The sequence below is a fragment of the Lontra canadensis genome, unplaced genomic scaffold, assembly GCF_010015895.1.
Source record: "Lontra canadensis isolate GAN:19392208 unplaced genomic scaffold, GSC_riverotter_1.0 scaffold89, whole genome shotgun sequence".
NCBI classification, from domain to species: Eukaryota; Metazoa; Chordata; class Mammalia; order Carnivora; family Mustelidae; genus Lontra; species Lontra canadensis.
The window spans coordinates 5255412-5278061 of record NW_022631083.1 but is presented as its reverse complement, the minus strand read 5'-3'; the positions used below and the strand labels follow the sequence as shown (position 1 = coordinate 5278061).

Genomic DNA, 22650 nt, shown 5'->3' with positions numbered 1-22650 from the left:
TGGGGGGGGGGACTTGGGGAGGTAACTAGGTTTAGATGATGCTATGAGGGTAGAATCTCCATGAAGAGATTAGGGTCCTTTTAAAAGAGGAAGAGAGACCAGAGACTGACTTTCCACCACTTGAGGACACAGTGACAAAGCAATCATCTGCGAGCCAGGAAGTGGGCCCTCACCAAGAACCAAATTGGCCAGCACTTTGACTTTGGGCTTCCCTGCCTCCAGAACTGTGAGAAATAAATGTCTGTTGTTTTAGCTTCTCATCTATGGTATTTCATCTCAGCAGCCCAAGCAAAGACACGAGATCGTTGCTAAAATATTAATTTATGAGGCTTGCATCTTACTTCCCACCCTTTCTACGCTGTTCCAAGCAGAAAGCTGGGCTTCCAAATTCTCCAGCTAGCAGACAAGGCAGCTTGGTGGCACCCAGAAGGTGCTGGGCATGATGACCTCAGGCATCTCCCCCTGGCCTTGGATGTAGAGGCGAGCTCAGTCATGGGTGGGGTTGAATTTCCCGAAAGCCTGAAGAGTTGGGGCCCAGAATTAAGTGGGAGAAAAGGAAGTGCAACCTTCCATCCTGGAGTCACAGATTATTTGTGGCTCACAGTTTTAACTCAGACACCAAGGCCTGAGCTGCTGGCATCTCCAGTCCTTGTAGACCTGGGTTTGCCAAACCAGCCCAGTTAGCTTGGCAGACATCCCAGGTTCCCACTGAGCGCACCTGGTAGGACTTCCCCATATAGTTCCTGTCCTCCTATCCCTCTCTGCACCCTTTTATAAAGTGTTCCACAGGGAACCCGCCAGCTCCTCGGCCCCTCTGCCCTGATCCTGCCCTCCGAGCTCCTGGGCCCTTGCTGGCTCTCCCAGGAGCCCCGGGAACTCTCTCTCCAGAACTCACTCTCTGATAAGCTAGTCTCCTCCATCTGGAGAGTCAGGTGCACAGGTGCACTCTCTCCACCTGGGGTCCCCTAGCCACCCATGATTTATGGGGTTCTGAGAACACTCTGCAAAACTTTAATAAAGCAAACCCCTCTGGAGCCACAGCCCAGCTGGAGTTCATGCCGGCAGAGAGGGGAGCGGGGCCTGTCCTCTGAACCCCACATGGGGTAGTGACACCAGGTCCCTTTGGATCATGTGCCCCCGTCTCCTCCCTGTCAGGCCTGACCTTGGCCTGTGCTGGAAGGAGGGCCTTCCTGGGGGCGGGGGAGGGGAAAATCTGTGAGGAGTCACCAGGCACTGGATCAGTGGGAGACTGCTGGGACCGGCTGTGACCAAGGGGCACGGTCTGCTCCCCAAAGTGCTTGTGCACACCCAGTGAATTCCTCTGCTTTCCAGTCTGACAAGTAGGATCTTGGTAATTGGTTTTTATTTTTGTTCGTTTGTTTTTGTTTTGTATTTCTTACTTTAGAAGGGTTAGGAATCTCGAGAGAATAGTGCAGGGGTCCCAGTCTTTTCAAATAAAAAAAGATGTGAGGAAGCCATAAGCAACCCTCCCTGTGGGCTCTGGCATGTTCAAGCCAGAACAGGCACCCTCCCCCAGAGGACGCGGCCAGCTCCAGGGGCCTCAACATTGTGTCTTCCTTAACAGTCTGTTTTCTAGATAAACCAGGCAGGGGTTTCACACTGGGGCATTCCTGAGATTCAGGAGTTAGCACTGGGACCCAGGGAAGTTTGAGGGGTGCTGAGGTGGAAGGATGAGGCCATACGACAGGGTCCCACCAACAGGATACCTGGAACATGGGATGGCTGCCGTAGCAACATGACTTCCACCTGGAGGGCATCAAGGAGGGAGCTGGGATCTGTTGCAGGAATTTCCTGTTGTGCTTTTAAAAACCTCAATGTCCCAGACCAATCCATCTCTAGAAGGGGCACCCAGAACTGAGAACCTCTGATTTATCTGGAACTTCTGCTCAGTGTCCTATGTAGAGTATAATGAGCTCTCTTTTCTTAACAACAAACCGGTGAAGATTCATATACAAAAATGTGTAATTAAGCAAGAATGGACATCCAGCTATCACCCTGCTGAGTTTATACAGGTATGCTCGAATAAAAGGAGGAGATGGCTTTCACTCAAAATTATTCTTGGAAAAGACTAAGTTGCCATATATTTTCATGAGAACAAAAGCTCTCACAGTTCAGGGGCAGGGATAAGGGGTGCCTTTATTTGTAGCGTGATCACTTGGGGAGCAAGAAAAAAAGAAGGAAGCAAAAGAAATGTAACTGTCTCTTGGAGGCATGACTCATAGTCACAAATGAGGAGGATGAGCTAAAAAAGGTTTAAGAATCACTGAAAAGCAAGCTGGTAAGTGGTTATACAAAGAGCCTGGGATCCACACCAACAGAATGAAAGAAGGAAAAGCCTAAGGATTGTAACGTACTACGAAATCCGGAGGATGCGGAGCATGGCCATGCAAATGCAGAGCAAAGTCCCGCAAACACAGCCCTAAGCGACACCCCAGGTAACGAGGGCCTGTCCAGCGAGAGCAGCACTTACAGATTCCGGAAGATGCGGCATCTCTGTGAACTCAGCGGGGACAGGTCCTATGCTGGCCAACGGGGGACCCAGAAGGTGGAGGGGGTAATGATGAGGGCAGACGCAGCAAATGTTAGGTTGCACCTTATAAAACTGCTCAGATGCACTCGTTTTTGACCTCGTACACCCAGCAGCTTCATCAGGTCTGACTTTATTACGTGGAGAAAACTGGCACTATTTCTAAGTTAAAAGATAAGTATATGCATGTGTAATGTGCAATATTAAATATGCATGTGTAATGACCTGAATGAATTATATATTTTAGGTAGGCATTTGACCTGTCTGCCTCTACCATTAAAGACTTTTATATGTCAAGTTGGTTGTAAAATTAAAAAAAAAAAACTTGCTTCCTGGGAAAATGGGATTACTGTGTACTTGGGACCTGGTATCTGCCTATTTGGCACTGAATTACGCACGTGGGGAAAAGAGGTATCTGCGTGCTGTTCTAGGGGCAACATCAACATCCCTTTTCTCATCAGATGTTGACTCGGACTACAGGCCCTGGAACCACCTGGTGCAGGAGACACGTCGAGAAGGGAGAATTAGGAATTGAGTGTCTTCATACTCCTTCTAGGAGAGGGGCTCCTTCTGGGGCGGGACAGACGGTGGCTGGGGCCCCAGGAAACTGCACTGGTGAGTGGAGAAGGCTTCTGAAGCCGTGCCTGTCTCGCTCCCATGGCACCCCCTGACCACACAAGGTACCCAAGGCCCTGCTGGCTGGGCAGTCAGCCCAGCTGAGTCACTTCCTGACCAGGAACATCAGGAAGGGCTTCAATGTCTTTTGCAGGTGTCATTATTATGTATGTAAAAATCAGGGCAAGAACTCAATCCTGTGGGTCTATTCAAACCAAATGCAAACCTGACAAGGTCTCTGCCTGAAAATGATCGATGACCACTGTAAAACTCAGGTGTCTGGGGTTGCCCTTGAAAAATGATTTCCCCTCTGAAAGTTCTTAATCTTGTTTCACAGGCTCTAAGGCTGGTTGGGGAGGGGGAGGGTGCGGGGGGGGGGCAGGAAGGGAGTGTGTTCATGACAGCCCTGTGTATACAGGTGGTGTGTCTGCTTGTCCCGTGGGCTCGCTTGTAAGGTTCCACAATAGTGTAGAACATTCCACAACAATCTTGAGGCTGCTGGCCACTGAGCTTAGTGGGGGGGGGGGTCAGTGTTTGGGCCAAGGCCACGTAGTAAGTGGCAGAGGAGGGACAGGACCCCAGTTGCCCCATTTCATGGACCAAATTCCATCTTCCTGTATGAATTTGGTTTGTACTGGCTAGAGCCTCCATGTGAGCCAGGAAACAAAAAGTCAGGTTACTGCCCAGGTCCACCATCTTTCCTAGCACAGGGTCACTGGCTTTTAATTTTCCAGCCCGGAGAAAGAACTGGCCTAACATCCATAGGTAACCATACTCTCCTGGACTGGAGTCTTATTAGGGACAGAGCAGCAGGGGAAGGAAAGACCTGTTAGCACAGTCCATCCCTACTTACTAGCTGTGTGACCTTGGGCAAGTTACTTAATCTATCTGAGCCCCAGTTTCTTCATTTGTGGCTTGAGGATAATAAAATGTTCCTTGCAGAATGATTTCGATGATTAGAATAGCTTGGAACAGGGGCACCTGGGTGGCTCAGTTATTAAGCATCTGCCCTTGGCTCAGGCCATGATTCCAGGGTCCTGGGATTGAGACCCGCATCGGGCTCCCTGCTTGGCAGGAAGCCTGCTTCTCCCTCTCCCACTCCCCCTGCTTGTGTTCCCTCTCTCGATATCTGTCAAATAAATAAAATCTTAAAAAAACAAACAAACAATAGCTTGGAACAAGTGAGCAGCAGCAAGGGAGCCGTCTGCAAGTGCTACTGTTATTAACAGTCAGTGCTTGGACAAGAGCAGAGAGAACGGACCAGGGAATCCCTGGAGCCCAGGAAAAGGCGCTGAGCTGTTCGGCCTGCGGGCTTAGCTCTCTGGGGGGTTGGCCACACCCACCACCAGGCCCCACAGGCAGGTGTGCCCATCTGCCTGTGCCTGGCCCCTGGCCCTGATCTGGCAGCTCAGCGAGAGATAACCTCCGGGAGCACAATTCGAAGCTGATCTGACCCTGAAAACGAACAAGACTATAGACAAGTCCGAGGGGCTGCTTTCAACAGCAGCCCCTTGTAACCTGAGCATGCTGCATTTGGGATAACACAGGGGGCACAGACAAGGAATTCCGTCTCCTCCTGCCTCCCCTCTGCCTCAGCTTTAATTAAACAGGGAGGAGACCACAGTGCCTCCTGTTAGCGCTGGATTAGCCCCAAGCATCGATGTGAAGCCATTCTGGGGCTTTTAAAAATCCCAGCAAACAGATCTATAAAAAACATATCTGGTCTTGTTGGAAGTCCTCTTTCACTGTGGGGTATTTTTTTCAGGTCGCTCATTACATTAACATTTAATATGGCTCCCTGAGACTGGGGAAACAAAGAAACAAAGCAGTAATAAATCCAGAGGGGAAAGCTCCCCGCCAGACAACCCAAAGGGAGGACAGCCCCTCATGTTCCCCCTCCCCAGCTGTGCACCACAGACAAGGCCTGGTGACCCGGCCCCCAGCCCCGGGCAGTCCCCCAGCTGGGATGGGGAGTAAAAGACACATGGGGAGGGGGGATTGTTCACTGGAAAAGCAATAACAGAATGAAAAATTCTGGTGCCCGGGGAGCAAAAGACTTATGGCCAGAGAGAGAAATCTTTGACTTGGACATATCCATGGGCTCGTGGTATTACTCGGGTGTGGCTGTGAACAAGAATTCCTTAAAAAACTGGGGAAGGCCTTTGGCCCCTCGGATCTAAGTGACAGCGAGACATGGTGCAAAGCTTCCTTGCCCGGCCTCTTTGGGGGTGATGATGACGGTGGTGGTGGCGGCGATGACAGCAGTAGGAACAGCTGGGCCCACCTTCCGCATGCCTACCATGTGCTGAGCCCTGGGCTTAATGTCACTCCCGTTAGTCCTCATTTATCGTCCCGCTAACAGTGGCTACGGCCAGGGCGGCCCTCAGAACATAGTAGGTGCACAGTAAACATGCGCACGCCACATTGCCTTTCAGAGAAGAGGAATGGGAGGCCCAGAGTATCCCTGCAGCTTCTCCCCAGTGACAGCTCCAGCCCCTTGCCCCCCACCCTAACCTCCTCCAGGGCCACAGGGCTCCCCAGCAGGGAGGAACCGGGTCTCTGTCATCCCATGGTGGCCCGGCCTCGATGACATGCTCCTCTGCAGCGAGGTCTGCCTTCTCTTCAACTTCTCCCAGCTGTAAAATCACGACTATAAATAACACCAGATCCCAAAGCGGTGTTTTGAGAATTAGCTAAAGGAGGTCGTAAAAACCTCAGGAAGATGCCAACGCTGCAGAAATGTTCGATACTTGCCGGAGCCCAGGTTCCGACGGTGGCGGGGACGGCCAGGCTTCCTCCCCGGGCTCTGGGGTGAGCAGCAGAGCTGGCAGCTGGGGAGCCCTTGCGTGAGGGCCCCACATTCTTGTGCTCTGCCGGGCAGGTTTGGCTCGCAGAGCCTAAGGCGGGGGTGGGGGAAGGGCAGACCCTCGTGCTAACTCCATTTTCTGCTGGTGTCTGAAAGGCACTTGGCTTGTGAAATGTCAAAAGTGCTTCAAAAGCATTTTTGACAGATTTCCCCCCAGACTTGGCATGAGCCCTGCAACCGTCGGAAGCTGTTGAAACCTGAAATAGCAGGTTTTAAACAGTAATGAAAATCCCCACTGTCTTTCCTCCAGCCTTGAAACTGGAAATGCTTTCTCAGACACACACACACACACACACACACACACACACACCCTTCAACTTATACTCCCTCTCAAACTGTTTTTCCTTCCTCTCCTCAGCCTTAGCTTGGGGTTTCCCCAGTGTCTCTGAATTTGCAACCTGCTGACCTACAAATTCTGGCTGGGGTTCTACAGCCGGGGAGCCCCAAGGTCAAGGTGACCCCAAAAGGTCTGGTGATCCCAAGAGCTCCTGATTGTGCTCTGTGAGCCTGGGGCGCAGAGGACCTGTCCCTGTCAGTCCTCAGGCAGGAGCTGTGATCACTCCGGTAGCTTAGCTCTCTCAGCCCATTAGTGACTGTGTGAAAGGCCTTCCACTCCTGTTGGAGGAGGCTGGCCCAGGCGCTCTGCAAGCCTCCTGCCTCCTACGCACACTGTCACCATGTGCAGGCACTTTACAGGACCTGAGCCACATTCAAAAAGCTGTTGTAAGACATCAATATTTGATAGGCTCATGGAAGAAATGGGAGTCTGATGAGAGACAGCAGAGCAGGGATGTGGGACCTGTGTCCTCCTGACCACAAGCCCTGTTTGGGGGTCACCGATAAAGCATGTGTTCCGTAGAGACAACAGCTTCTCTGATTCAACGGCAAGGTCCAGGTAGTGGCTAAAACCCAGGCTGCCGTGCAGGGAAGCCACCCCTCTCTCTGACCCCTTGCTCCACACAAAGGCAGCTAGTTTGACAATGGTCACTGGGTCAATGGAGGGACAGCAGGGCAACAGAGGGGGCAGAGGCATCTGCTATTAAACGATTAGCTCACTTCCATGCAGGCACCTGTTCTGGCAACTTCTGGGGGCTCCTCTGCTCTATTGGAAGCTCATTTCTCTCAACCGAGCAGATACGGGCTCTAGACTTTTCTCTGGAACTCTGTTACCCGGTGGCAGGCTCTGTTCACCCACGCAAAATGCTCCACACCAAAGGGGTAGTCTGCCCTCTCCCTTCTGCCCCTGCTCTGAAAAGCAATGAAACGTGATGACCCTCCTTTCCCTGGGTGCTTATACTCCTATGAGTAACATCGAATGGAGGACTGGCTCTCTTACCTTCATGCAGAGTGCTGGCTGCCTGCATGGTATGGCTTCACACAGTCCAGAAAAAGGCCCTGATATTGCTGATGCCTCACATACTTCCTCTTTGATGTGCAAGTTTCTTTTTAATAAGGACTCAACTTTTTATTTCACAAATGAGGGCAGATAACAGGCAGGACCTCAGAGAGAAGAGAGATTTATACTGAAGTGTGAATGACTGATACAGAGCCTTTGGAGGAACAGGTTGTGAGAGAGAACAAGCAGATACTTGACTTTCTGACAAGCATATGCCTGTGATGGTTCGAGCTGCAGGCATCTTAGAATTCAGCTCCTCCATGTTTCAAGTTCAGAATCTAAAGCTCTGACATTATTATGCACCTGAATGAAAGGTGGATTAAGAGTCAGAAGGCAGGGACCAAACTCTTAGCCCTGCCATTTTCTAATTGCGTGACCTTGGGAAAAACAAAAACAAAAACAAAAAACAAAAAACAAAAAAAAAACACATCAGCACTGTGAGCCAGTTTCCTCATCTGTAAAATGGGGATGGGGCCAAATGAGATAATATGAGTGAATGTACTTTGTTAATTCTAAAGCACTAGTGGATGTCAGGGGCCACTACCACTGAGCCCAAAAGAAAGAGCATGACTCTCCACCAGCAAACCCATCCACAGCTATCCAGGCAGAGGATGCCTGGGTCCCACAGCACAGTGTGCACACTGGACCAGGCGACTGAGTGTGGCCTAATGTCATTGGCTCCTTGTTGGTCCGTACCTAGGCTGGGTCATTGTCCACTCTCATACCCACCCTGACCAGGACAGGTCTGGAACACTCTCTCCTGAGAAAAGGAGCTCAGGAAATGCTGCTTGAATCACAGAGACTTGGCTGCAGACCCCCAGCTTGGCAGGCAGGCCAGCCTTGCAGAGTGGGATGTGGGGTCAGGCCCCATCCAAGAAAGGAGGTGCAGACTTTGGAAGTGGTGTAGGCTGAAACACTTTCTATAGCAAACCACTCTCGTTCTTGCTAAGGCCCTGGAGCTGAAAGCCCTGTCTCCCTGCCCAGAGCACAGGAAGGCATCTACCAGCTGTCTGGGACAGCACGGTATAGCAAGGTAGGAGCGAGAGGCTCTCCCTGACTTCTTCCCTGGGGTGCTGCAGCCCAGAGGCTCTTGTGTGCTCACTCCTTCCCCTGACCTCCCAAGGCCTCTAGGAGGTGTTGTGATTTCCATATCACAGTCTGGGCCTCGGGTGTGAGGGGGCACACCTGGGGCCTGACTGAGGCTTTAGAGTCAGACCAGCCCCCTTCCACAGAACCTCCCATGGCACCAGGAAGTCAACGGTCCTTTGATCTCTTCAGTGAAAGGGAATGCCATACTCTTAACGCAGAGAGCCAATGGTTTTCTTTAAAAACACCATCCATTACAATCCCTCCAGAATAATTTGTTTCTAATCAGAAACATCCCATCACCTCAGTGGTGATTAATGCCTCTGGTCTTGAAACTGAAACATCTCAACTTGTGATCAAAAGTCTCACTATTCTAGAAAGAAATGTGATTTCCTCCTCTCCCATTTTAAGTGACATCTCCCTGCCCCCAGGTCGAATACCCAGCATTTAGCGGATGGAAACAACGATTTGCACAGATCTGGAAATAGCTGGTATCCCAGGAGGACAGGTCATTTTTCAAACATGGCAGAGAGTAATAATGCCCTCAGCAGGAATGGGAATGTGAGGATTGTCCCATGCGGGGGACCCGGGTTGGGGTTCAGCCATGTGCTGAGGCTGGGGGAAGGGCCCTGCCTCCCCACAGTTCTGGGTGCTGTTCTCAGGCACCCTAACCCAGCTACAGGAGAAGACTGGTGCCAGCCCCTTCCCAAGGGATGACTGGTCCTTCTTGCTTCGGTGGGGGCAGGACAGCACCTGAGGCATGTCCTCAGACTAGCCTGTCCATCACCTCACTAGAGACACGTTAATCTTTCTCAACAGCACCTTGGGGCCAAGTAACAGGAGATTTCTTAGAGGCAAAATGTCAAAGCTTCCAGATACACCAAGGCTCTGACAGCCCTCGGAGTTCTATTGACTTTCCTTTTGGGCAGCTTGTTTGAAGCCTTCGAAGTCTGGCACGTGGCGGTCTGGGGGCTGGTTATAGGAGAGGATTTAAAAGTGTACCAACCCCATGTGTGTGATGAGGGCACTGTCCACAGACGTGAAGCCAAGCTAAGAGGTCAACAGAAAAGCAAATCTAGTCCAAACAAGTGTGAATATCAGGGTAACATTCATCCAGTGGAATCCACTTATGTTGGACAGTTGCCCAGCAAGTGAGGACCAGGACCCCCACGGGGAACTGCGTCCTTTCCATTCTCCAGAGAAGAAATGGGGAAAAGCAACGGGCAGATTTTTAGAACTGCTGTACAGATCTCTGCACCTGGGGAGGCCAGCCCACCTGGTGATGGCAGTGGAGGAGGGAGCGGTGGCGAGGCCAACGGTCAGGGTGTGGTCCCCCGGTTCAGTTCTGTGTGGCCCCTGCCCCATCATGCTTGCTCCCAGTACGTTCGTGCCTATACGGACTTCCAGTTCTGGGTCCGTGACCAAGTTCTCGCTTTGGGAAGTCAAGTCTTCCCTGGGCCCTAGCTCTGGCCAGACCTGCTGGGGAGGGGCGGCTGGAAGCATGGAGCGCGCACCCCCCTTCCATGCTGAGTACTCTCCCCCTTGGCTCTGTGCGCACCAAGCCAGTGCCATCAGATACCAGCCCTGAATGCAGCTGGGATCATCGCAGGCCATCACGCGGTCCTGTTCCTATGGCCAGGGGTCACTGATCAAGCTGGCTGAAGAGCAGGCTCTGTGGCCTTCCAGTGCCTTCCTTCCCCTTTGAAAGCTGGGAGGCATTATTCACCATGGCCTGGCTAGTCAAGAGGCAGGCCAGCTGAGGGCTTGACCTCACCGGTGAAGCTGGTGGGGGAGGGAGTTTGCTGGATGGCAAGCCAGCCTCCACAGCCAGGGAAGGGCGCTTGAACAATGGAGGAGGTCGAGTGGGAGTTAGCAGATCGGGGGTAGCATGGTGTCGGGCCTCTCAGGTATGACTTCCGTTCATGTCCTGGGGTTCTGTACCTCCCCGCACCAGGAAGTTCATGGTGTTAAGAAAACTGAAGTGTCCATCTGGCCTTCAAAACCAGAATGGTGAGGCTCGGGAAGGCCAGGCTCTGGAGAGCTGATGACTGTCTGTAGGACGTGCTGTGGCTCAAAAGTACCATCATGGGGCCTCTAGAGCCCTTCTCCATGTGGACTGAGCTCTGACCAGTGGTTCAGGAGCTTGGACTCTGACAGAGGGGTGTAGGCCAGTCCCTTCATCTCTGAGCATCTACTGCCTCTTCTAGAAAACAGGGCTAAGGACCTGGCTGGAGGGCACAGGCGCAGGGGTAGACCTCAAACAGAAAACGACACAAGGTGCCTCATACTCTGGTGGCTGCACATGGCCCAGGCCCTCCCTGACCCCTCCTCCCCTCTGCTTCCTGCCCAGGGACATCTGTGACCATGGAAGTCCCCCTTCACTAGCACAGGTGACATGTGGGGTGTGACCACAGGACCCTTCTGATTCCTCGGGTAGAATGATAGCTTTGTTCCAATCCACACCTGGACACTTGGAGTCTAGACAATGGTCTTTTGCCTCTTACTATGTTGGAGAGCTCCCCTTCCATGTCTTCTGACAATTCTGACACAGAAAACTCCCAAGTGTTTTCTTATAGACTAGAACCCAAACTGTTGAGAGCTCGCTTCCATTTGGCTGGGCCTTTGGGATACACTGGTGACCTTTCTTAAGCTGGGTCTGACGCCCTTGGCTAGGAGACATTTCTTGGCACGGTTGTATAAAAGGCTGGGCCCTCCGATGGATAAGACAAAGTTAGATGAGGTCAGAACAGATTAGTCCTGGGGACTGTGCCTCACCACAGCGTAAACACTGGGTGCTGGGTTTGGGGCAGGAAAATGGACTGAGATGTCCAAGAGCTAGTCACACTTACTATAATGCCTTGAAAGCTCTGAACATCTCTGAGAAACAGGCAGGGCCAGTGTTAAAGATTCTCTGTTTCAGAGATAAAGAGAATGAGGGCCAGAGAGGTTAAGATTTGTTAAACGGTGCGTCAGAGCTGTTAACTAAGCCCCTTGATGCCTCGAGTCACAGGACTCCAGCTTCTAATGACATTTTTGCAAGACCCTTCAAGTGAAGTTCAAGTGAAGCCTTCCTCCAATGGAAGACACATCCTGGCAACTCCATCCTAAATGTTATTACATCCACGGAGAAACTGGACTGTCGGCCCTGGTTCTATTGCTTTGGTCAGATCTACTGGTCTGGGAGTAAATAAAAAGGAGGTGTTTTTGGTCTTCCCCAAATTTGCAGTTATCCAGAGGCTGCATTTTAGCACAGCTGGAAAACTGAAACCTGAGCTATCTGGCTTTTATGTCCTCCAGGAGCTTGGAGGAGATCGTATGCTCACTTGCAGGAAGGTGGGATTTCTGCAAGGGCCTGATCTGGATAAGTTTTGCTTTCCAATGACCAAACCATCTCTCCTTCCATAAAGCAGAGGCACAAAGCAAATTACTGTCTGGACCAGGCAGCTAAATCAAAACATAGAGTGGCTGGAGGAGTGTGGGGGGCTGGAGTGCCCCTGCCTGGGGAACGGTGCCAGGTCATGGTGGCCAAGTGAGGACACAGGCCACACTGCCACGTTGCCAGCTATCTAGATAGGAGCCACAAACCCAGATTTTCGGGTGAAATCACCATGTTTTTAAATGTTGGTAATGAATTCCAGAATGTTTATGATATCGTGCAGGCCACACAAAAACTGGGGGTAATTGGGCCACCCGTTTGCAAACACAGGGAGAAGAGACATCAAGAGAAATAAATGGGGAGTCTTCAGTTGCAAAGACCAAAATAGAAACATGAACATCCTCGAAGCTGCCATTAGAAATTTCCCTCAGCCAATCAGAGGTTACCAGAAATTTTACAGTTCGTGGGAAAGAGTTCTCTAGCAGGCCTCCTGGCCGGTGGTCATGTGTCACAGCAGGACTTACCTCAGCACCCACCCCCTGGCCCGGGAAACAGGCATCATAGGTAACAGGTTCACAGAAACCAGGGGAATGAATAAAAGAGCTGAAGAGCAAAGCAGTTTTTGTGTCTGATTTACGTTGCAGTGCCGTTTCACCATCTCTTCCCCCACCCCCGGGCTGCAGGCCAGGCTCTGGAAGATGGCCCTTCCTATCTGCCACACCCCACCCTCCCAGAACCCCCATCCCCGCATCCTGTGGGCCTTCACCCAGGGGTCCTGAAAGTGAAGGGAAGCGCTGTTTGCCTCTGAGGCCCCTCCGCAGCCGCCTCAGCCAAGGCTCCCCCATGTTTACGAGGCTTTTGTGATGGCTGGTGGCCAAGCCCCCCGCGGGATGCTGGGGCACAGCCAGCACGCAGCACAGGAAAGCCAACTGGCATTGGGAGCACCCTGCTTCGTGCTCTGGGGGGCCTTTGGTTTCCTTCCGACTGCACACAGCACAAGGGCACAGGCAGGTGCAGAGCCTGGAGAGAAAGTGAACTTGCCCAGGTGGCCTGGGACTGCCTCACGCCATGGAGGCCCAGGGTGACTTCCAAGCTCTGGCTTGCAGAGTGCCCTGCGCTGCTGGGCAGGGTAGAGATGCAGACCCGCCACTCACCTTGGACCAGTCTCCAGTCTTCCACTCATAGCAGCCTGAGTAGTCCTCACACGCCTCCTCTGCTTTGGGCCTCGTGGATGCATCGCATTTTCCTTGCGAATTGGTGCATGTCACAGTTCGTTTCTGTGTCCCTTTGCCACAGGTGGCCGAGCACTGAAAGACACCGTTGGGATGTTTGACCCTGTCTGATTCAGTTCAAGGTCATCAATGTCTATTAAGTCGCAACCGTGTGCCAGATGCAGTGCTGGGGATGCAAGGATGAGGATGCTTCTATAGGCTTCTAGAGTCTGAGGCACATGGTCCTAGCTGTGACTCAGCCAAGTGACCAGGGATGGGGAAGGGCCACAGGATCAGGGAGAGCTTGAGGTACCCAAAAGACCAAACTCGGAATTTAGTGGCCTGCTACCAGGTCCAAGAGACCAAAGCAGTGGAGAAGTTCAAGGGGCAAATGCTGGCGGATCCCTCGAGTGGAGCAGAGGATGGGGCCAGGGAAGCCAGGTCAGGACACCCATGCAAAGACTTCTGAGGCCCATGACTCCTCGTGGCTGGCCTCCAGCTCCATGCACTCTGCCTGGGCCAGCCTGGGGCAAAAGCACAGGCTCAGGGCGGAAAAGGTGGAGATGCAAAGCCAAGCCACAGGTGACTTTCACCTTAGGCCATTGGTAAGGTCTTGCAGAGAGCTACAGTGACTGTGTTAGGTGTGGACGTCAAGAATGTCACCGAGCAATGGTCCCCGTGATGATTTACCTACTTCCCAGGAGACACTGCAAGAGAAAGTGTGGTTAGGGGACCCAAAGAGAGCCCGAGGAATGACAAATCATGTGCGAGCCCTGAGAGCTCAAGATTCCCATGCCCTCGGGCAGGAAGAGCCTTGGAAGAAGGGAGGAGAAGTGGGGTAATGGGAAAACATGGCGGACCTGTGGGGTGTATCTGGCCCCAGCTTCTGGCATGCTCCCTCTGAACTCAGGGAGGGACCTCCCCGGGCTCCGACAGAGCTTACCACCTTAAAACAAAGAAGGAAGCCCAGGAGGGGCAGACCTATGACCTTGGGAGGACAGGACTGACAGCATACATGATCCAGCCAGCAACAGGGGGTAACACAGCCTGCAAACCCAGGGAGCTCTCCCTCCTATTTGTGGGGTACAGAAGCCCTGAACGTCTCTACCACAGAAACAAAACATCATTAGCGGAGATGGTGGGCTGAAGACTGCATTCTGCCAAGAGGTACAGACACAGTGAACCCCAGGCTCCCAACAGCTGGGTCCCAGAGCTATGGGGGGGTGGGGACAGCCCATCCACTGTGGTAGCACAAAATGGAGCCCTCATGATTCAAGCATCTGCTTTCATACTTGCTTGATTTACCAGAAACCTACAGCAGTGATATTTTTGAGCCACAGCAAACTTGATTTTTTAAAAAGCTCCACTGTGTCCCCTGGGAAAACGCATCTAAAGGACAAGAGTTGTTCTTTATATTTCTATTATTAACATTTATCCCAAAATGTTATGTAGCTTTATTTTTCCAATGAGTTCAATTTAGCTCTCTGAAGTTTTTTTGTTTTGTTTTGTTTTTGAGACTTAGCTGGCTTATTTTAGAAGAAACACACATACTTCAGAACTGGCTGTGGCATCATCTGGGGGGAGCTGGAGAGCATGCGTATTTGATCCCGTGAGGGGTCGGCTCAGAACCTTGGATGCAAGGGGTCAGTCCAGAGCAGGTGTCACCCTCTTGCAGTGGGAACCTGGGTTACTGAGTTGTAGGTCAATCTCTCTGCTTCTATGCTTGGTGATGCTCCCTGACCATTTCATTAGCTCTGCCCACACCCAAGCTCCTTCTTCAACTAGAAACCTATTTACCACTTCTGCCAGAGTTCCTGCATCATTTTACTCTATTCTGCATTCCCTGTCCCTCTCCATCCCCTGCCCTTGAATTTCAGATGCTAATGTCTAGTCTGGTTCTTGACCAAAACTGGGTTCAGCCCTTCTGAGAAGCAGCCCATTGGCTGAACCCAAAGCCTGAAGCTTTGAGAAAAGGGCAGCATTGCAGGTGGGCCTTTCTCTGGAGGGACTGAGGACGAGAGACAGTCACTATCTTTTGCTTCCTTCCTGGTAACTGCTCCTCATTCTAACAAAGCTGGGAAGAAGCTGGGGGAGAGAGAGGAAGGGCAATCAACAGATGCCAGCTCTACAAAGGCAACCTCCGCAGTCAAATAAATTTCTCTACCATGAGAAATTTAAACCCATTTGTTTCCGGATGAAGAAACATTAAAGAAGAAACATTTAAGGCTTCAGCAGTGGGGTCCCTGGGAGGCTCAGTCAGTTAGGCATCTGCCTTCAACTCAGGTCATGATCCCAGCATCCTGGGATTGAGCCCCATGGCGGGCTCCCTGCTCAGCGGGGAGCCTGCTTCTCCCTTTCCCTCTACCCCTCTCCCTGCTTATGCTCTTTCTTTCTCTCTCAAATAAATAAATAAAATCTCTAAAGGGGCTTTAGCATGTGGTGAAGCAATAGAAATACCAGTTTGGTGAGTATCTCGTGAATGAGGGCAAGATTTGATTCCAAGTTGGACTGTTCAGAAAGAGGCATTTGGCTCGAGCCTGAACTGAGCCAGGAGACTGATTGGTGTGGATACTATTTCAGCATTAGGATCGGGTACACTCAGAGATATAGACGTGAAACTAGAGATATTTTTTAAAATCTTGCTTTAGTTGTCTCACATTTTCCAATCTGGTGTTCTTAATGCTATGATGATAGTTGATAATGTCAGCCTTGGTTACTTTGGTAAGGACTTTTTTTTCTATTAAAAAGAGTCTGAGTGGAAAATTTATGGCTTTGATCTGATTAAAGCATAAATTTTGTTTGGATCAAGAGCTAGTGATCAAGGACCTCAGGCTCAAGGTCGGAGGGCAGGGTGGAGGGGGAAACTGCATGCCTGCCCCGACCCCTCCAGCAAGTAGTCCCCCTCCCTAAAAGAGGTCCCCTGACTGTTCAACTTACAATCCTAAGTACATACAAAAAATAAAAATTTTAAACTCTTTTCCCTAAAATATCATAAAGTGCAGGATAAAGTCTCAGGTCTTCAAACGTGTATACGTCCAAATCTGTCTGAAATGTAAACCCCATTTCTGAGCAGCCAAGGGTAGACTTTTCGTTCATTAAGAATGGGCTGAATACTTTCTTATTCAAAATAATTCCAACTGTTTGGCAATAAAAAGGAACTTTAAAAATATTTTCCACACTGAAGAGTGTCTTGGATTTAGCCTTTCTGACTTTCCTAGAACACATTTGATGGAGGACCTGAGGGAAACTTGCCCTTTATTCAAGCTATTTTTTGTTTTATGGCCAAACAGTCAAAATCATTAATGCAAAGTCAACACAAAGCTTTGAAGGATGATATTAACAAAGATAAAATATTTCCAGAATCAGTCTTTCAAGTTAAAACTTAAGGCTTAACTGACCTCTTTCCAAAATGTTTTATGGCATGAGATGTGTGACTCCAACTTGTATACTAAAAACTGTCCCTCCAAGTGTCTGCTTTGCCTCTTATAATCCGCAAAGACTGACACAGAGTTCAGAAAAAACCTTTGAAACTGCCTTCCCAATCTGATGGCACTAGAATTCAAATACACCAAAAGAAAATTAGAAGGTCAGCTGGTTAGTCAGTTGGTATGTTTACCTACATAACTACCTCCCCAACCATCCATCCATCCACCCACCCACCCATCCAACCATCCATCTATCCACCCACCCACCCATTCACACACCCACCCAAACATCCATCCACCCATCTACCCACCCAACCATCCATCCATCCATCCATCCACCCACCCAACCATCCAACCATCCACCCATCATCCATCCATCTTTAATTGAGAATTTTCTAAGGAACTGGGATCGAACTCTGGTAAATATTATCAAAAACATATAGATGATCAAAAACACATTACACATGTTTGTTTAGCCATATTGTCTTCTCAGATGGAATTTAGGAACACGTGAGCTAGAATACATCTTTTTTAGTTATCTAGGGGCTGGCAAGCACTGTGATACTTTGGTTTGAGTCACAAATAGCATAGAGGGAAAGGCACCATGTTGGGGTCCCTGTGGACAAGGCAGCCCGGGCACCCACCTGTGACCACTCAGATGCCTCCCAGATGGACAGGCAGTCCTGGCCTTCGCAGCTCTGCACTGGTGCCGGCCGGGGGCCTGGGCAGTAGAGGGGCCGTGTGGTGATGTGGGTGCCGTCTTGCAGCTGGTATACGCAGGTCACCTCACGATGCTGGATGCCCTTCTCACAGGTAGCTGAGCAGGGGCTCCATGGGCCTGCCACCCACCTGTCCAGGAGAAGGAAAGACAGTGAGAGAATAACAGGGTGGGGAGGCCAGCTGCCCCAGGGAGCCTTCCAGACACATCATGGAGTCTTGGGCCTATAGCATGAGGGAGGGAAATGGATATAGAGAGCTTTGCAATTGACATGCAAAATAATTCTAAAGTAGTAGAGCAGAGGGAGTCACATGAGTTAAACGGGTCAATGGCTTATTCAAAACAGAAATCCTTCTGCCCACAACAGTTCTATGGCAGATATAATTATTGGTCCCGAGTGGTTGCTCTCCCTGGGGCGGGATCACATATCCCACCCACTGTCTACATCATGCTTTGTTCAATGGGGTGTGAGTGGACATGAAGCTGGCCATTTCCCAGCAGAAGCTTTGAGTGTGATTGTGTGGTTTGGCTCTGCTTCTCTCCGTTTCCTGCCCTCTGCCATGAGAATAGCAGGTCCCACCCTGGGAATCTCCAACATCTGACCTCTGTCATAACAGGACATGGCTGTCAGCCATTGAGAGGCTCAGGTGGTTTGTGACTGCAACAAAACCTGACCAGCATGGTCCCTGACAAAGGACACCCAGGGCCAGCTTGAACACACCAGGACCAGGGACTTCCTGGTCCTCCAAAGAGTGGAGGGCCTTCTTGAGTGGGGACAGTCACTCTTGAGGAGGCAAGTTGTGGGCTGGGACAAGACTGAGCTGGTGACAGTGCTCCACTAAAATCTGGCCTAACTGCCTTCCATTTCAATGACCAGGGTCTCAGCCTGGTGTGGCAAGAAGCTGAGCTGTTGGAAATCACAATTTCTCAGGACACAAATGGGGCTTTGAATGTCTTTTTAGGGACACAAAAGGACCCTCTCCTCCGTCGGTCCCTGCATGGGCCTCAGATCATCCCAGCTCCTAGGAGCTCACCACTTGACAACATGGCTGAATCCACTGATGGCCAGGTCTGATAACCATTCAAGTCTTCCTCATTAGTTGGAATAGCCCTAAGCTCCTGAAACCAAATCTGATCATGTTCTACTGTTAGAAACGTCGGTAGTGTCTTCCCACTGGCAGGGTTCTTGAGGGGACACTGGGTGGTGCCAGGCCTCTCTTCATCTCCAGGTCCAGCCTACTTGCTCATTCATCTATCTCAGCAGGGCACATGCACAGAGGGCTTCCCATGTGCCAGGCACTGTTCTAGGTTCTGATGATGAGGCAGGGAACAAAACAAAACCCTGTCCTCTGAATCTTGGCCTCCTGATGGGGACAGACAGTAAGCCAAGGAAGGATACAAAGTAGACTATATATAGTGTATAGTAGATATATATATGTTAACTATGCCTATCAGTCTATATACCCAATATATAGTTGATATATATAGAATGATAAAGATACACAGAATGATATATAAAGAATGATAACACAATAGACCATATACAGTGTATACTATACATCATACATGAATAGAGAAGATGCCACAGGGTGGTAAATGCTTTAGAGAAAAGTAAAGCTGTGGAGGGCAGACCGGGGAGGAGGTGAGGGGTGAGCACTTAAGGTGGCAGGGATGGTCCCATGGATAAGCTGACATGTGAGCAGAGCCTAGAAGTAAGCAAAAAAGTCGTCATGTAGTTCCTTGGGAAAGGACTGCTAGGCAGAGGGCACAGTGGGTGCAAAGGCCCTGGGGAAGAGTGTGCTGGCAGGGCTGAGGACCAGCAAGAAGTCTGGTGTGGCTGGGGGAGGGCTGAAAAGAGAGAGGGGCAGACAGAGGAACATGAGAGAGGACAGGGTGAGATACTACAGGCCCTGGATGGCCACTGAGGCTCTTGTTTGCATAAGATGCAGTCACAGAGGGTTTGGAGAGAGGAGTGATGTGCCCTCCAAGCTCGGAGAGGGTCATTCTAGCTCTGGGCAGATACCAGTCTATAGAGCAGCAATGAGGAGATTACTGCACTAGTCCAGGCAGGAGATGAGGGTCATTTGTATTAGCTGGGGGTTGTGGCAGTGGTTGGGCTAAATTTTGAGAAAATTTTGGGAGCTACCCAGACCCCCTCCCCTCCACCTCTATATTGTTCCTCCTTGTCTGTTAGTGCAAGCTTAGGCCTTGAGCTCAAGCTCAAGCTCTTCTGACTTCCAGTCCCCTTGGTAGAGCTCCTCACTGTCTTCCAAGCCCCTGCAGGGAAGCTCTTCTTACCCGATCCCTTGCCTATGCTGCGGGATGGAAGTGACCGTGCCTACCCTGGAGTGTGAGGACAAGGGACATGTTGCCTGTAAGCTGCTTACACCAACACCTGGCACACTTAAGCCTTTATAACTCTTGGTAATTGTTCTTCTTTATCTCCTCAGTAGGAGATAATGAAGTCCTAGAGAGCAATGAGCAAATCTTGCCCCAATTTTAGCCTGAACAACACTCAGAATGAAACCAACTCCTACCCATTTCTCCTCCTCTGGTTTTAGGAGTAACAGGATTGCCTTCTTAAATATTTGAAGATAGCTCTTTTGTTCCCCTTTTAAGTTTTCTCTTAACTTGATCAGGATAATTTGCATGTGGCAGATTCTGAATCCTTTCCCTTCCAATTCTCTTATCAGTCACTACTATTCTCAAAATGGATCGCTTTGTTGTGGGCAAAATGGCCCAGATGTGGTCTGAAAGCATCAGGGGAGAATGTGATGATTTTTTCCCCCTCTTTAAAGGGAGGCTCTGTGTTCATTAAAGTAGCTCAGCTCCACACTATATCTGTTTTAAGCAAGCAGACTGCACCTCTGTTAGCTCCTACGACTTCTTTTTTTCCTCTCCCAAACTGACTCTCAGCCAGATCTCCTTTGTCCTGACCTTTTGCCATTGACTTTGTGAATGCAAATGTGAGGTTCTAGCTAGAGACCTGTTCAGTGCTACTGCATTGACCTCAACCATGGAAAAAGCTTCATATCCTCCTCTTGTTTTTTCTTTTTTTAAAAAAGATTTTATTTATTTATTGGCAAGAGAGAGGGAGAGCACACACACAAGCAGGGGGAGCAGCAGGCAGAAGGAGAAGCAGGCGGAGGGAGAAGCAGGCTCCCTGCTGAGCAGGGAGCCCGATGTGGGACTCATCCCAGGATGCTGGCTGGCATCATGACCTGACCAAAGGCAGAGAGGCTCAATCTGCTGACTGAAAAAGACCCGCAGGGATCTGATTCCTATAGAGCTGGGAGGGTTTACCAACCTTCTTTGTCCTGCTTTTCTTTCCCTCTGGTGTCTCCTGGGCCTTTCAGGGGCTTTGCAGAAGAATGACAGAATAGAAAACAGCCCATGCATCCCTCCTCCCCTTTCCAGAAGTATCCTTTGACCCTCTGCAATGTCCCTCCCTTGCTGTTGCCCAGAGTTTGGCAGGAGAATGGAGGACAGAGCTCAGAGTACATGCAGGTTGCATGAGACAGATCTACAGTCTATACTCACGGATACGTAACGGGGGTTTCTCTGTCTCCTGGAGCTGTGTAAGAGGGATCCTCCTGCTCCCCTCCTTGGAGGGCTAGTAACTGTTAGACATACTGAGGACCCACTGGGATTCAAAACAAGCCCTGTCTGAGGTCAGGGCAGCCTCCCCAAACCACTGTGGTTGTCATGGACAATATGATGGGGTGAGAAGGGGGCACAAATGCACTCCATACCCACAAGTCCCACATGGGGCAGCTCATGGCACCTTCCCAGCTCTGCACAGGGTTCCGGAAGAGGCAAATATGGCACAACTGGGCTCACTGGCCAGGAGGCCTAGGGAGACTTCTCAGTCCATCTCGGCTGCGTGGGGAGGTCTTGAGTAGGTGATGTCTAAGAAGACCCTTCAAGTACAAGCAAAGGTAGCTGGAAATAAACTCTGGGGTTGAATATTGTTTTACGCAGGGGCCCTTTGTTATTCTAATACTTGATGAGTTTAAAAATAGTGACAGGAGTGTTAAATCACTATTCTGTGCGATTGAAACTAATATCACACTGTATGTTAAGTAACTGGAATTTTTTAAAATCTTTTTCAAAAAAAAAGATTTTATTTATTTATTTGTGTGTATGAGAGAGAGAGAACATGAGGTGGGGGGGGCAGAGGGAGAGGGAGAAGCAGACGCCCTGCTGAGCAGGGAGCCCCATGCAGGGGCTCCATCCCAGGAGCCCGGGATCATGACCTGAGCTGAAGGCAGACTGAGCCACCCAGGTGCCCCCTAACTGGAATTCAGATAAAAACTTACAATAAAAACAGTGATGGGGAAATATCTGGGTGCCCCTGCTCATGGCAGCATTATTCACGGTAGCCAAAAGGCAAAAGCAAGCCAAGTGTCCATTGGTGGATACACAAGTAAACAAGGTATGGTAAGTATGTACCATGGCGATAGGATTCAGCCTAAAAAGGAAGGACCTCTTGTCCCAGGTTGCAGCATGGATGACCCTGGGGGACATTACACTGAGTGAAATAAGCAAGTCACGAAAGTAGATATCCTGAATGATTCCGGTTGGGTGAGGCAGCTGGACTAGATTCAGAGAGACTGAAAGTGGAATGGGGGCTACCAGGTGGGAAGGAATGGGGAGCTCGTGTTTAATGGGCGTGGAGTGGCGCTTGCGCCAAGAGGTCTATAGACTTCTGGAAACGCTCGGCTGTCATGGCTGCACAGCTCTGTGAACATACTTCATGCCACTGAACTGTAACTTAACAATGGTTAAGGTGGTAAATTTTACATATATTTTACTACAATTTAATTTAAAAAAAGTGACAGAAACAGGGAGTAGAGACATGAGAAAGGGACAAGGAGGTGAGGTGTCTCCTCTGTCCCAGGGAGGCAAGGATGAGGCAGGAAACAAGGCTGGTGCTCAGCTCCACGCAGCCACGTTGTGGCCATGAAGCACCCATGCAGAACATCCTCACAGCCCTGCCTGAGAGATGGGAGGAGCTGGCTCACAGTGATCAGAGATGTTTTTCAGCTAGATTATTATTATTATTATTATTATTTTGCTTCCGATCTTGACAAATACCTCAGCGAGGTATGGGGTGAAAAAAAAATGACTTTCTGGAAACTGGTTTTGGTGGCTGAACCATTTTACCAGAATGAGTACACGGCTGCAGGAAGCTGGTCTACGGTGGTGGACCATCTCCATGCAAGTAAACATCTGAGGAAAATCCCACTAATTCCAAGTCTAGGAATTTGAGAAAGGAACTGCTATTCCATAAGACAATTCATATAACAACTGAAGTCTGATTTTTTTTTTTAAATACTCATTCCCCCTAAAAACTTTAACAGTGACATTTACTAGCTAAGTTTGAGTTCTCAGATCTTCTTAAAAGCA

At 50.1% G+C, this 22650-nt stretch overlaps 1 protein-coding gene across 2 annotated transcripts in view; it reads right to left on the bottom strand.

The window, feature by feature from the left end:
• ADAMTS17 (ADAM metallopeptidase with thrombospondin type 1 motif 17) overlaps nt 1-22650 on the bottom strand; it is a 323327-nt gene that overhangs the window by 1844 nt on the left and 298833 nt on the right. For both annotated transcript variants that reach the window (XM_032836008.1, XM_032836009.1), the window contains exons 20-21: nt 17168-17372; nt 13042-13194 (exon numbers count right to left, since the gene is read on the bottom strand). In XM_032836008.1, the coding sequence (XP_032691899.1) occupies nt 13042-13194; nt 17168-17372 (358 nt within the window). The remainder of the gene's footprint in view (nt 1-13041; nt 13195-17167; nt 17373-22650) is intronic.